The 15,658-nt window shown below is 37.9% G+C and overlaps 2 protein-coding genes across 2 annotated transcripts; one reads left to right on the top strand and one right to left on the bottom strand.

The window, feature by feature from the left end:
- Positions 1-2,223: 2,223 nt before the first annotated feature.
- On the top strand, positions 2,224-8,323 carry LOC108671060. Its single transcript, XM_018158543.2, has 10 exons — positions 2,224-2,294; positions 2,611-2,771; positions 3,845-3,995; positions 4,410-4,574; positions 4,927-5,031; positions 5,459-5,683; positions 5,831-6,256; positions 6,711-6,884; positions 7,045-7,170; positions 7,795-8,323. The coding sequence occupies exons 1-10, from the start codon at positions 2,247-2,249 to the stop codon at positions 7,942-7,944; spliced, it is 1,731 nt and encodes a 576-aa protein (XP_018014032.2). The 5' UTR covers positions 2,224-2,246; the 3' UTR covers positions 7,945-8,323.
- Positions 8,324-8,621: 298 nt separating this feature from the next.
- LOC108671061 lies at positions 8,622-12,333 on the bottom strand. The gene is made up of 2 exons (XM_047885251.1): positions 11,013-12,333; positions 8,622-10,637 (listed from the first exon to the last, which is right to left on the bottom strand). The coding sequence occupies exons 1-2, from the start codon at positions 11,772-11,774 to the stop codon at positions 9,639-9,641; spliced, it is 1,761 nt and encodes a 586-aa protein (XP_047741207.1). The 5' UTR covers positions 11,775-12,333; the 3' UTR covers positions 8,622-9,638.
- Between the last annotated feature and the right edge of the window lie 3,325 nt (positions 12,334-15,658).

Below are 15,658 nucleotides of genomic sequence, written 5' to 3' on the forward strand. Positions count from 1 at the left end.
GCATTAGAAGGCACTAGATCGTAATAGAACGCACTAGATCGCATTAGAAGGCACTAGATCGTAATAGAACGCACTAGATCGTAACAGAAATGCACTAGATCGCATTAGAAGGCCCTAAATCGCCTTAAAATGCATTAGTATGCGCTAAAATGCTCAAAACCAGATGAGGACGTACGTCGGGACAAGCCAGATCACCCAGATGCAGACGTACATCGAGACAAGCCAGATGCGGACGTACGCCGGGCGTGTGCGCCAATAACTTTATTTTGCTCTTTGTACGCCAGTAGAAGGGCTTGGAGCCTCGTTTACGCCGGATTAATCCGCGGAAAACGGCACCATCCTGGGTATGGGACGGTGCTAGTCTGCTAATATTGTCAATACTGCTAACAATAGCCTAACATTTACATTGCACCAATTCTTGGGAGTTGGGTTGCCTTCAACTTTAATAGAAATCAACTTGATATAAATTGTAAGTAAAACTGAACTACCACTAGTACCATATTTCATCATTAATTACAGATAAGCTCTAGATTGGAATTTTCCTACTCATGAATGAAATCTCATGTCTCCAAAGTGGCCATTTTTCAATTTATTAGGAATCTTCTCCTAATTGTAGGTATGTGCACAAAGTATGCACAAATGTAAACAATGCTGGCAAAATGGCAGCATTGGCAGACAGCCACTTTTTGCATTGGCGCATGTAAGGTATTTAATTTTGAAAGTTCCACCCAAATGTTTGCTTAATTTGATTGACTTGTGTTTGGAAGCGAACTAAAAAAATTTGGACTTGCTTATGATGACCCCATTTTTTTTCAACAAATGTCTATCACGTACTGACTGTACGGTACCTGCTTAGCTGGGGTGTGCAAGAGGTAACATTTGTGCTAGAAATGAACATTGATATTGTATTTTGAAATTAATGAAAGATAATTTGAAATCAAGATCATAGTTTTTAAAGCATGCTCTCGAAATTTCAGAGCTTTGCAGCCATTCTGACAGTTTTTCTACTATGTCATGTCATGCAGTTTATGTTCAGTTCAGTCGTGAGTCAGTGAGCCTGAGCTACGCTGGTCCTGAACTACTGCTGAGACTGAGACATGAGACAAGACATGAGAGGGGACATGATACGAGGCATGAGACAAGATATGAGACGAGATGAGGCATGAGAGGGGACATGAGACAAGGCATGAGACAAGATATGAGACAAGACATGAGATGAGATGAGGCATGAGAGGGGACATGAGACAAGGCATGAGACAAGATATGAGACAAGACATAAGACTGAGACATGGGACAAGACATGAGACTGAGATATGAGATTTGAGATGACATATAAGATGAGACATTAGATTGGACATGAGACAAAGAGACAAGACATGAGACAAGCATGAGACAAGGCATGAGACGAGATGTGAGATTAGATGCAAGATGAGACATGAGACAAAACATGAGATTGGACATGAGACACGAGATGAGACATGAGACGAATCTTGAGACAAAACTTGAGACAAGCATGAGATGAGGCATAAGATAAGATGTGAGATGAGATGTGAGACAAGACATGAGACAAAACATGAGATTGGACATAAAACACGAGATGAGACATGAGACGAATCTTGAGGCAAGACTTGAGACAAGCATGAGAGGAGGCATAAGACAAGATGTGAGATGAGATGCGAGACGAGACATGAGACAAGATTTGAGACAAGCATGAGACGAGATGTGAGACAAGACATGAGACAAGAGATGAGATTGGACATGAGACGAGGAGATGAGACATGAGATTGGACATGAGATGAGGAGACGAGACATGAGATTGGACATGAGATGAGGAGATGAGACTTAGACAAGACTTGAGACAAGAGTGTGTCAAATATCAGTTATAAGATTTGGAGCTGACAAAATTATTTTTTCAATTTTTTTAATTTTGAAAAAATTTTTTTTTCATTTTTAAAATAATTTATTTTGACATTTGATTTATGCATTGTCTCCAACTTTACACATGTCTGCAAAATTTCAGATCAATAGGATAAGTAGAAGTGTATTAAATTTTGATTACAAGATTTGTAGCAGACAGACAGACAAACAGACAAGAAGTGAAGTTAAAGAGAAGTGTTGTAATAGATTGTTTCTTTTAGAAGCCAGTAACTTAGTTGATATGGCAACATTATTGGCAATGAAGATGGAGACTAGAAGACCAAAACAGCCACTGACTCATAGAAAAGTGTTAAACGCCAACCTTACAAATGGTAGTTCTGACCAACACTAAACATTGTTTAGTAATAAGTAGTGAGGTCAGTGCAGTATCCACTGAGTGGTGACTTGTGTGTCATTGACAGACTTGTTGCGGCTACTTCCATATTTTTACTTATGTGCGGAGTCTGGAATGATTTTATAGATGATATCATCATTGAACTATCATTATGTTTTTGTTGTCAATTTTTTAGCAAAATAAATTTTCTTTGCAGAACTTTAATGATGGGCACTTGAATTTCTGTGCATGATAAAGTAGATATTCACTAGAAAACCATGTCAAACTCCCATGAATTCACTTTCTGTGTTTTTTTTTATTTAATTTGAAAAATTATCTACATATTTTATCTTTTCCAGGTGTTTGCAGTTATTGGCTGCATTGTGGCAAGTTTCAACTATGGCCTGGACTACCCTTCATACATGGGAGATGAAATTTTTACAAATCTCTCCAGGTTTTCAACTGATCTCCCTGTTGGCTCACCTACTCATGAAGTCATTGGACATTTTTTTGACAAAGTGTAAGTTGGATGGACTTCAACACAATATAATTCTGATCATTTTTCAAGGTCTACTTAAATTAAATGAGTAAAAATCTTTAGCATTTTTTTTCTGTTGAGTTTGGTAATGAAATATCACTATGTTGGGACTTGCTCATGACCCAAACTACTAAGTAAAATGGAAGATACTGGTCAATGAGCCAAAACTGTCATGCGCATGGACAATTTCAGCAGTTGCCAATGTGTCAAAATTCCATTAGGCCCTAACCCAATTTCTTGTGTGGAAAATGAGTTAAACATCACAGTTTTTACTTTTTACTACAAATTCCAGAAGTAACCCATGAAATAATTTTTTTCACCAGATATCTTTGAAAAAGCTGACTGATTGCCCTATTTGTTAATGACTAAATATTGAATTGTAATGAAGCATACGTACCTATGTCCTTCCTTCTTTCCTAGGCTATATATACCGGTATATAAGCTCAATTTGGTCAGAATACTTTTTTTTTAATTCTGTCTTGAAATTTTGATTTTCACCAATATTGTGCAAATTCTTGTACTAGTATATATAGTAGGTAATATAAGAGACAGTGAATAGTGAATAGTGGAATAGTTCCCCATGTTCTAGATTTTTATTACTAACTGAAAATATAGTATACTAGGTATTTCATATGACATTCAATGTGTATATAATATTTTATTTGACCTTGCTACATTCATCAACAAATACAGATAGTATATATAAATTTACATAACATGCACGATTAATAACCAGAGAATGCATTACCATATAGGTATTCCAATTTTCCAAAATGGACACTGCAAAAAAGCGGGAGTTCTCCATGAAGCCGATGTAGTCTGTATATTTTGCTTCAATGAAGATTGTATTCTTTTTTTTTTTTTTTTGACTCCCTGTAAATTGGAATATAATGCATTCTGTGGCCATTAATTGAATGTGTTTCAACAAGAAAATTCCGCAATCGCAATCTAATTCTAAAATCTATCTACCTTATATAAAATGGACAACTTTGTCTCCAATAGATTCTAAACTTGTATTCATTGAAAATTGCAAATTGAAGAATTTTCATTTTCAGTGACAACCTGATGCGAGCATTTAGATTCCGGGCTCGTTATCAGGCTGACAGTCGCACTTACGTGATGCTGCCCATGCTGGCCTCAGCAGCTATGTCTTCAGTGCTGTCCTTGTGGATGATCTTTGATAAATCTGTACTCACCTCGACATCTGTAAGTTATCATTGCTCATTTGAAGTTCTATTACACAAATGTCTAATGTTAAATAGAAGCCTTAATGGTCAAGTGCTTGGAAAATATAATTATTCGCTAGTATTGAACCCTTGTCTCTTCATTCAAAACAATTTATTGTTGCATGGGGGCCTTTGTTTTTGTAGTGTAATAAACTTATAACTTAGAAGGGAAGTATGCTTCATATTATTAATTAAATGCCATTTAAATGTTGCATAGTTTAATTTTTAACATCGAGAACTCAATGCTTTCATTTTGTAATGAACATAAACTAAAAATGTAGCTAAAGCAGAGTTATAACTGAAGACCAGATTATTTTTGCCATACAAGTTCAAAATATTATGATATAATGCAAAATATACAATATTCGAACTAATGAGGATTGTCTCCCAACAGATTATCAACTCCATATGTGCCATGTGGCTCCTTCACTTCCCATACCTAATTTCTTTTACAAATACTCATTTCTACTCAAACTACGAAGCTGTGAAGTACTTCAGTTCAAGCTACAGTGCTGTACTGACACTTCATATGATCATGATAACCTTGCTAACTGTTGGGGTGAGTCTCATTTTTTTATATATATATAGCTATACCTTGTTGTAGATTGTTTACACATTGCAATATCAAAAGTTTAATCATGAACAGGATCCAATTTTGTTGTTGAACCATGTTAAATCGTGGTGATATCCATGAACCTACCGTCAATCTGTTTACAATGTCACTGCTACATTTTTTTACATTGATATCGCGCTTTGGTATAATTGTAGATACACTAATTTTAGATCAGTTGATGAATTGAGTTTTTATTTGCCTAGTTTTGGATTTGAAGTTAAAACTGTAAATGCAATGTAGACTGACCATAGAAGTTAAATGTTTTTTTTTAATTAAATGTAAGTTTCTTCTTTCCCAGTTTGCGGCTAATGCTTATTATATACGCCATAAGAGAATAGCCTGGCCACGGTGCAACTGCTACAAGCTCTTCACAATAAATTCTCTCTTTATCTGTGCAAGGCTGGTAAGACATTCGGTGAACTGGAATATTTAGTTAATTCACTTAAGGCTACTCATTTCAATTATTGACCTTTTTTAATCAAACTTGAGACCTAGTTGGTACAAAAATTATCAGTAATTATCCAATTATCCAATGCGTACAGTGTTAAGATGAATATGTACAGCTTTCAGAAGAAGGAAGAGGTTAAATTTAAGACCTAGGCTTTGATCCTGAGTATTATCTTAGCCATTTTATTATGTTGTTAATATACGAGTTAAAATAATTGGGTTTCATGCTGGAGTGTAGTTATGTTGTCCACTTGAGGCTAATTTGACACAGTTCATTAATCTTGTGTTGAATAATAAATGAAAAGCTCTAATAGTACAGTCAATAAATATAAGCACAAGTACGGTACCTGTACATGATCAGCTTCGTTCCTTTTGTCATACAGGTCTATGCTTCAATATTACTACCTTCCGGCTCTGAAGTGCTTTTCTCAGGCATTCGTTCTGACCCAACAAACACAAAATACTGCATTGCCAACGTCACACTCTGTGGCACCGTGCGCCTACCTGCAAGTGTTGTTTTTGGGGCCACTGGAGCTCTTGTTTTCAGTGTGATGGGCGCGTGCGAGGCTCTGCTGTCTCTACTCTTTGGATTTGCTCATGAGGTCATGGTGAGTTGGCAGCAGAAGGTAATTTATTTTATTTCTTGTGAATATATTTTATTTTATGTTCAATGTATTGAATATATGAAATAATTTCTTGAGCTGGTGACTCAATTGTGCGCTTCATTGACACGTATTTTTTGTGTTTATTCGTAGACGTTGGGTTTTGCGCTTTTAACTTCACTGGCCAACTTCATTGTTACTGGATTTGTCAGCGAATATGGCTTGCTATCGTATGGCCAAATGCCATGGGCTTTTGGCATTGCCTTCATGGGCCAGTGCGCCGTAGCTCTTCTTCACGCATGGCTGATGTGGAGTGCTCCTGCCTTTATAAATTCCGCCCCAAACGTCCTGAAACTTGTATGTGGTTACAAGCCCAAGCCTGCTGATGACGTTCAACCTACTAACGAACTCTCTGAAACTGGTGCTGATGAAGACGTGGAAAACACTATTCATGCTGAACAGCAAGAAAATAATGATACTGTCACTACCAGCGACAATAATACAACTAATGGAGAAGTGCAAGCTCGTAAATTATTAATCTCCAAGGCTTTCAGATTCTGCATCAATTTCACAATTGCTGTAAGTTACGTATACATGTTTTTTATGCTGAAGAATCTCTGGATGTTTTTCCTGTCTAATTTTGGTTTGTATGAACTCTGCTGAAGAAACCTGCATGCATTGGACAACGATAAAAATAGATTTTGCTCATTTGCTAGTACCGTACTAGTGTTTATATTTTACATGAAAATATTGTGATTCACTTCTGGGCTAGGAATAGTGGAAGCTGTTTCTTATGGTGATACTAATTATTTTCATTTAATGAACTTATTTCCCATCAGCCATCATAAAAGCTATTTATACATGATATTGTATAAAATTTGTGATCTAATTGACCAAAGTCAATCTAATTGACCAATTGTGATCTAATTGACTAATGTCTTACAAATATTGGTTCATGTGCTACTTGGTCACTTTCATCTTTATACTTAGGAATACTTTTGAAGTGACTCGTAATAACGTTTTATGCTCCCAGGTGGTAGCTTTGGTTTCTTTGTCGATGAGTGGCTTCACGATAGCGGAGACAGAAGCTCTGGACTGGTGTCAGCTGCTGTTGGTTGTTGTGTTGACAGTCGTGGTGTCACGAGCCGTTGTCAGCGTCATGGTCACTGTCAGTTCTGCTCCATACTGTGCCACTTCTACGGTTCAGGTGAAGTCTAGTAATGTTTAGTGACGTTTGGTTTTGAAATGTTAGCTGCCTTTATTAATTAAGTGGATTATACTTGGAAGTGCGGTTTAATTAGCTTGATGTTCTGTTATTGCCTCGCTTAATCAAAATGATGCTAACGCTATGAATTTTTCCGTTTCAGACTGCAATGGAAGAAGCGATCGTGATTGGTCTCCTGATTGTGTCTGCGGTCGCTACGAGATTCTATCAAATTTCTGCTATCACCAACGATGCTACTTACGTCACCATTGTTGTTCTCGTTTTAAAGGTAATCTTCTGTCATGTTACTATGATTTTTCTATTTCTTTGAGTGAATTTTCATTAACGGTACTCAGTTATTGTGTCATTTTACAACACTTATCTTTACCTTCACTTCTTGTTGTTTGTTTGTCTGTCTGCTACAAATCTTATAACCAAAATTTAACACACTTCTACTTTTCCTATCGAACTGAAATGAAATTTTGCACACTTGCGTAAAGTTGGAGATAATGCATGAATCAATTGACAGAATAAACAATTTTAAAAATTAAAGAAAAATAATTTTTTAATATTAAAAAATTGAAAAAACAATTACAAATCTTAAAATCAATACTTAACACACTTCTTCCTGTCCAGTCGATCTGATATTTTACGCACTTTCGTAACGTCCGACCCAATGCGTGAATAAATTGACAGGATAAATAAATTTGCAATTTTTTATTTGTAAACAAAAACTAATAAATTAATTTTCTTCAATATTTGAACATAAAATTTGAAATTCATTGTACATGTGTAACATCGGAAACACTGGATTCTTTAGAAGTGTTGTCTCCAAAAAGTAATTTTTAAACTCATATTTTTGTTTTTTATTCTAACTTAAAGCTCCCAAAACTGAATTGTGTTTGTGTTGCAGATGGCTGATTTGTCGCAGTGCCAGGCTTTCAGGAATCTTTTCTCCTCATCATCGAACCCAACAAACACCGCAGTTGGTGGCCGCAGTCATGATCGTCGCAGTTTGTCAGTGCAGTCTGACACCAACACTCTATCATCAGCTTCCACCTGAGCAGTTGATTGCTGTCCCTCGTCCCATCACTTGGACGGCTGCCTGCGTTACTCGTCCTAACTTACAAATCCTTTCCGACACTCACCCTTTCTCTTATTTCGACTGCAAACTGCGGTATTTCTCCCCTCTATACAATGCAACGAGTTGATGCAACGTATCGTACAGACAAAACGTGTTTTTTTTGTGTCAACTAACATGTTCTGCATCTTGGATCCTTTCGCGACTCGTTGCTGTTAAAGTTTGGTTTCTTTCCCTTATTTTTAAGTTTTATTTTTGATAGTTATGATATGAAATGTATGCACTCTACTCGTCGTATTACTTTTGTTTTTGCACGCTCCTCGTTTTTGTTACGATTATATCTTCTTATGTTAGTAAGTTATTTATAACAAAACTTGCTCTACATTTAATTCGTTATTTATTTTAGAGTACTCTCTTGCGTAGATTATCTTCCACGAGAACTTATGATGTTAATGCCTTGAGAATCGGCCAACTCGTGAGACGATTCTCAGTATGCATGCCGCATTCCTGAAAATATGGAGGTTTCTCTCTGCGAACATTAAGTATTGCTTTTCAGCTGAAAATATTTCTTTTATTTATATTAATAGGTTTATATGTGCTATTTAAGTCATGCTAGAATCCAGTCATTAGTATTTTTTTAATATGAAAGCAAATGCAAATGAAGCGTATATTTTGTAATTAATGTCGAAGTATGAGGTTACAGAAGAGTACATTTGTGCAATGAACAAAATGTTCTTAGGAGCTGCGTGTGAGTGCATCGTTAATGCTACATTCACATACTAGTTTGTCTTATAGATCTTACGGATTATCCCTACCTAGTAAACAGTCAGTTTGCGTTTATTCTCTTAGGGAGCTTATCAACTAGTTTCAATTCAACTAATAAAAATTTAAACCATCCAAAGATAAACAAAAATGTGAGAAAATTATGCAATCTCTAATAATTTAACAGTATTTTCCTTCTTAGGCGTTGCATGATTCGCTTGGTAATATTTACTTTAAAACTTCTTTGCACCATAAGCTTCAATATGAACATATTTCATACTTTTTAACGCCATCCACGACCTTCTCAACTCAGCAAAGGTTCTTGTCCTCTCATTACCAGTACATCGTTATAAATTTCGTTGTACATGAAATGGTCTACTCAAATTTATAATATCTAGTTCGACACTATTAAGAATAATTTTCTTTGCCAATTTGCCTTTGATCAGAGATAATGCTAAAATTCAATAGTAATGTTTCTGTAGATAACTTTGTGCAAGTCTCCCTGTCCCAATGAGGCAGATGATTATATAAGCTCGTCCATGTGGCGGCCTAACACCAAGGATAGATTTTTAAGTCTCGAGTTTTTTGTTCAGAAACTGAACACCATCATCGAAATTATTCTAGAATAAAGTCTTCGTTACATTTAAATCTTTGTCTTCCATTCGTTTATGTATGTCGTTCTTGTTATTAGCAAACGAATCGTCGTGGCAATTAGAACATCTCGTATGGTAAGGCTTTAAAATGTTTTCTACTACTTAACTTTATTTCGTATTTTAGGAAATGTTATTTCTGTTAATTTTGACAAGCTGTTATACTGAGTAAAGAATCTCTATAAAAGTTAAGAGTTTCTTTTTCTGCTTGATAAGTTATTGGGTGCTTGTGCGAAATAAACATGTTGTGCTCCTCAACAATTATTATACTTCTGAGCTCTGTAATGACGCGCTACAGGGTTTCCTGCGTTCTATAATTTCTCTCTGTTTGTTAAGGTGATCATTGAGCATAGCTTCGATGTACGTAGGAGGGGGCAGTTCGTTGTACGCGGGCGGTTCTTCGCATTCTTTCAAGTTAATCACATCGAGGCTCGAGTATCTGTGCTCTGGTCCTAAGTTCCTCAGGCTGTTCAATACCGAGGCCGGTGGATCGCGATTCTGACTTCGCCTCACTTCCTGCAACTGTAACGTAGATGCCTGGCTGGCATTGCTGCGACACTGTCCATAGATGCTGCGATTGTCATCTGTGAAGAATGGTGCATTTAGGTGCGCAGAAATTGTGAATATGGTCGAATGTGATGTGGAATTCATTTGGTGGGTCTTGCGTTCGTCAGTAGTGATGGATGTCGATCTTGCTCGCATGCACTGTCCATCATCGAATTCTATATCATCTTCAAAGTATTCGGGCAGCGCATAATGTAGAGCATTGCCCGTACTTTGCCTGCGATCTCTTCTGCCGCAAGCCTCTGAAGATGAAAATAAATTGGGTGTAGATTTTGCATTGCGATCTTCGAGTTCGTGACGGAATGGATAGTGACGACGCTCACTTGGAACTACGCGGTCGCAGTCAAACAAATTCAGTGGTCGGTTGAAATGAAGTTGACTCTCCGAATTGTGATGCTGACGCGGTGTTGAATGATCAAAATCATACCTTGCTGATTCGTAATTCTGACTTCCAGCCATACTATCGTAGTTTACTCCATCTTCGAGGCGTTCATTGTTCAAATAATTAGAGGTGGAAAACATGCTTGACTCGTCCAGGCAGCTCTGAAACGGCGACGTTCCATCATCTGTCATGGACAAGGAAGGAACGTCAGTCAGATGTGCCTGCACAGGCGTGGTGGCCCCGACTGTGGAAGGGCGCCGCCCTTCATTTTTCTTGCGTCCAGGCACTCGTGGGGACGCAGTGTACTGCACCAGCTCCTGCAATGAAATTTTAGAATAAATATGCAGATTGATCAGTGCTGAGTCTATCGCATTCCACTTGAAAATTTATTTTGTGGCACTAAAAATATCTCAGAATATACGAATTGTTTTGTGACAGTTGCTCAGAAGTTGAACAACCCTAATACGTGCATAAAAACGCACAATATTGTGTAGAAAATATTTTAATTTTTCGAGTCTAGACTAATAAGAAAATAATCAGCATCAAGCACTTATATTCGACGTACTGGGCATATGATCAACAGGCCGTCTAATTTAAATTGAACTTTGCTAAATTACATCACAGAAAAGATTGATAGTTTTTTTAATTACTATGAAAAAGATTAACAACAATACTATGAAAGACATACATACGAGACCGCGACTCTCCTGGCTATCACAGCCGTCGATCTGGATCTCCGCGTTCGCCATGACATTTCGTCCATCTCGTGATGCGTTTCGCATTAAATTGGAACTTGACTTTCCTCGGTGATCATTTGCATACATGTTGATGATGGTCTGACCATCTCTAGCTCGTGTGGTATCTTGAGTCCGGCAGAGCAGGTTCCGTGTTTTCATGGTATCGATGCTACTTGAAGCATTAGTCTCCGCGCTGCCGTGACAAGCATCCGCCCTCAATTGGTCATCAACGTCATGTTTAGGAAGGATTTCGTGGCAGCGAGTCGTTGCTGTGGTTTGGTAACCGTTAATTCTTCCATTGGTGCCACCACCGTCATTGCCACTTCCGACATCTCTTCTTTCGTTGCCGCTAAACCTTTGTCCGATTTTTCCATCGCGACAAAGAACATCATTATCTAGGATTCGAGCATCTACCTGTGTTGTGTCGCCAAACTCTGAGCTCTTCGAAACGACGTGATCGTGAACATCCTCTCCGCTACCTCTCTCGTCTTCGAAGTTGTCAAATTTTCCTTCACTGCTGCTGTCATCGCTGCATCTGCGCCGACCTCGGCTGTCCGGCAGCTCCAAGACGTAAGGTCTTTCAGCGTTGATGGCCCTGCGCAGTCGCTTGCACAGGTACCGGACCAGCTGGAATAAACTGACGCACAGCGCGCACAGCAGGATGGTCAGCGCCACCGACACCACGAGTGTAAGCAGAACACGCCATACGTTGTTCATGGTCAGCTTACACTTTAATAAGTGATTATTCGAAATCTGCGTGTGTAGATTTTAACATTGTTTCAACTCAAATGTAATTTTTTACCATTTTTCAGAGATGAACCTGCAATAGAAATGCAATACACTTTGACAATTATTGACTTTGAGATAACCAATAAAGTTTATCGTACCATGGTCAACGAAAGTTGCTAATTTTGGAAAACAATCTCATTATAAACGATTCTGCGACATAATTTTTCAAAATTAAATTTGAAACAACTCTTTTCAGTTTGTCACCATCAATGTGCAGTGCGTGTGCAACAGATTTGTTCTCTATTTCGGACCTACATCAGAGAAGGTCCGCGAACAAACGATCTTTACAATTGTAGCTGCACGCATCAACTCAATGATTCAAGATCAGTCACCATCGTTTTCACATTAATTATACTTAGAAAACTATTGTCTAAATAACTCATGGTCAAATTAATCCTATTAACTTTGATAGTAATGATAATTTGAGGCTAAAATTTATTACGTGGAATCAAGTAAAGAAGATATTTGCTGGCGTCAGTTGAACGTCCATGCCCCAACGACCGCCAATGACTGAACTAACATCAATGGTCTGGACAGGCGCATCGCTTGCTGACACGTTGCTACGATACGAGCCCGTCCCAATAATGCTGGTCGATATGCTGGTATCGCAACCCACGCTCGGCGGCACATAACGAAATGTTGCCTCAGTTCAGGTGCATAAACACTCAGTTACAAGTTCTCAGAACGATACCGAACTAGCGAGAAGGGATAATTAAATAACAAAAAAACGGCATTAAGAAATTTGAGCATGCATTTTTATAGATGATATAGATGATAATTTTATCAAATCTTAAAATACTTCATGTAATGCTGCATTCGACTCAACCCGCTTGCTAAACAACAGTGAAAAATATAACTCGGTACTCACTGCAGTCAGTGACAGAGAGCGCATTTTCTCGTCGACGAAAACGTTAAGTCACGGACGGACAGACAGACGGACGGACGGACATGACGAGCACAATAGCGCCTTTTTTTCCATAAATGAGAAAAATGCGCTAAAATATAATTCAGTACTCACTGCAATGAGTGAAAGAGAGCGCATTTTCTCGTCGACGAAAACGTGAAGTCACGGACGGACAGACAGACAGACGGACGGACGGACATGACGAGCACAATAGCGCATCTTTTCCATAAATGAAAAGATGCGCTAAAAATGAATCCCACAATTTATTTTCATGTGTTATATGAGTCAGTGTAACATTTATGTTGCCGGTGTAACATTATCATTAGTTCATTACCTGAAACAAAGTCTGCACTGCATCGGACCAGAGCAATGAAGATGTCTTTCCTCAAACCGTGTCCTAGGTCCCGGGAAATTTTATCCTGCCAAGCTAAAACTGTAATCAGGAAAATGATCTAATGAGATTACAAGCTTCTACGGCCATCAGGTCCCAAAAGATTTCAAGTAATCTCGCTGCGCTAGAATGTCATTTATCTCCAGCCGCTGGCCACCGAACCGAGGCTTGGTGACGGAACTCATCTCTCCCTATACTGTACATTCGTTCATGTGTCGAAAAAAAATGCTGATTGTGTATTAAGAAACTGATGATTTTTATTATCGCTGTTACTTGAATAGATTTTTTTTCTCTAGTAGGTAAATTGCAAATTAGTTGTCATCAGAAATGGATATGCTAGGTAAATTTAGACAATGATGAGTGTGATGAGCATAAGAAATGATTGATAATAGTAGAAGCTCCTGATGTTAATGTGGATAACTTTTACTGTATTTTCAATGTTTACGAAGATTTGCATTAGTTAAAAACTGGAGTTAAGGGTAGCCCAGTGATTACAATTCAGAGTACCAGGATTGGAGCAGAGGCGCGGGTTCGATCCCAGCTCTGTGCGCCAGTTTCTGGTCAGCCGTCAGAATCGGCGAGAAGGCCGGGCGGTTAAGCACAGCAGAATTGTAGCAGTGAGTTGCGAGTTCGAGACCGCAAAATGCTGTGAATGTTCTGCGATGTTAAGAATCGGCGACAGGCCTACGGCCTAATAAACGCTGAAGCCGCTATTATTATTATTTGTAGTATATCAGTCAGAAAAGTACCCTTTTCAACTCGGTTTTTGATCCAGACCTCAAACATCCTGAGATTTTGAATGCTACTCGTCAATTAAAGGTGGACATTCAATAGAATCAAACAGGATATATATTTTGGACACTCCACTCTTCCTGAAAGGGGACTGTTGCGTGAAGCCTCGAGTAGTGAAATGGCATCAAATTATCTCATTGAACTCTGAATTGTGATCTTCACGCTGGAAAGTCTAATTTGTTCCACCATGCATGTTGATATGACATGACATGATTTGACATGACATAATAGTGTCGGCGCTGAAGAAATTCCTGGTGTGGCCTGGAATTGCACACTAAGATTGCAGTCGTCTATCACCTCCTTACTTTAATTTTTCGTAATTTTGAGGAATGATTTTGTTTCTCGATACAGCATTTGAAATGCGATTAATTTTTTGCCCTCTCTCGTTGAGCTTTTAATGGGTCGGTATAACGGCTTGATATTTTCTTCAGTCGTCGATCTGTCCTCGTCGCTGTCATGTAGAGCGGCAATAACGGAGGCGGCCTGTGGAGTTCACTTTTTACTCCCGAACCGTAGCTCTTGTGCTGCGTAGCTCTCGCTGCTGCCACGAGGAGTTTTGCTTAAATAGACTGTTTATAAACAAGAGATGTCCCGCATTTTCTCTGTTATTTTACGTCGGCGTGAGACACTACCGTCCTAACGAATTTTTTATGAATGAATGTTTGAAATGAATGAAATCACCGCAAGATTGAAAGTTCAGGAATTTCAGGAAAAATTTTTTCTTATCGAAATTTGTTCATTTCATCTTCGGGATCAAGTTTAGAGAAAGATCAACTTCGTATACAATTTTTGCTCAGAGATGTGTAGTGTGTACAAGTCGTACGGCAACAAACGCTTATTGTTCATGCATACGACTTATGGAAAACAAAAAAAGAAGATATGTAGGCCGTGGCGCAGCAACCTTCTTTACCGGACAGCCTAATACAGTCGCTCGCAGAACTTCCCTTCTCAAAGTCGCAAAGGAAGAGCGTAGGAATTTCGCCATCTTTTTAGGGACGCAGATATCGTTCGTAGACTGCGTCACAACTCATCTTCGAGCGCACATGTTTTTGGCAAATGTAGAGAAGGCGACACTTATCTTTTTGTGATAGAAAAAAAGATCTGAGTGATGGGTGTTTTATACAGGCTTAAATAATTCATGTGGCAATGCGTAAAAAGGATATTAAAATTTTACGTGCGGCATTTTGATGTTCACGATTAATTTGTTGCATTGATGATACTATGAGTTAATTTGTTTGACGTCTTTTCATTATTATGCAAAGTTTGTTTGTATCTGTCATTCATATTGATAATTTTATGGCTGTTTAAAAGCTAGTATGACTGAAATTGTCGATAAAAATAATTACTTTAAATCCACTATTAATTAAAGTTTAGAAACTGTTAAATCTAACTACAGAAAATAAGTTTACTAATTCAATGAGAAAATTTACATTCTAATTCCAACTTCCTTCTTTTTGTTTTGTCCACATGGTTCCACCACGAAAAAAAATTAAATTTAATTTACAGATAATATCTCGAAACGGGACGCATTGTGGATACGCGCCCAAAATGTGGAAACGGCTTAAGGCTTAAGTTAAGCTCTTAAGCATACATTTCAACTGTCATGCTTTGAATGAACAGGAAAAAAATACTTCAAAAATATATTATTGATTTGTCGCTAACATTGGAATCTCAAAAATATGGGATTAGTGAGACTTCTTATTGCAAATATTTTGCAACTCCTTA

The sequence above is a fragment of the Hyalella azteca genome, unplaced genomic scaffold, assembly GCF_000764305.2.
Source record: "Hyalella azteca isolate HAZT.00-mixed unplaced genomic scaffold, Hazt_2.0.2 contig17401, whole genome shotgun sequence".
NCBI lineage: Eukaryota > Metazoa > Arthropoda > Malacostraca > Amphipoda > Hyalellidae > Hyalella > Hyalella azteca.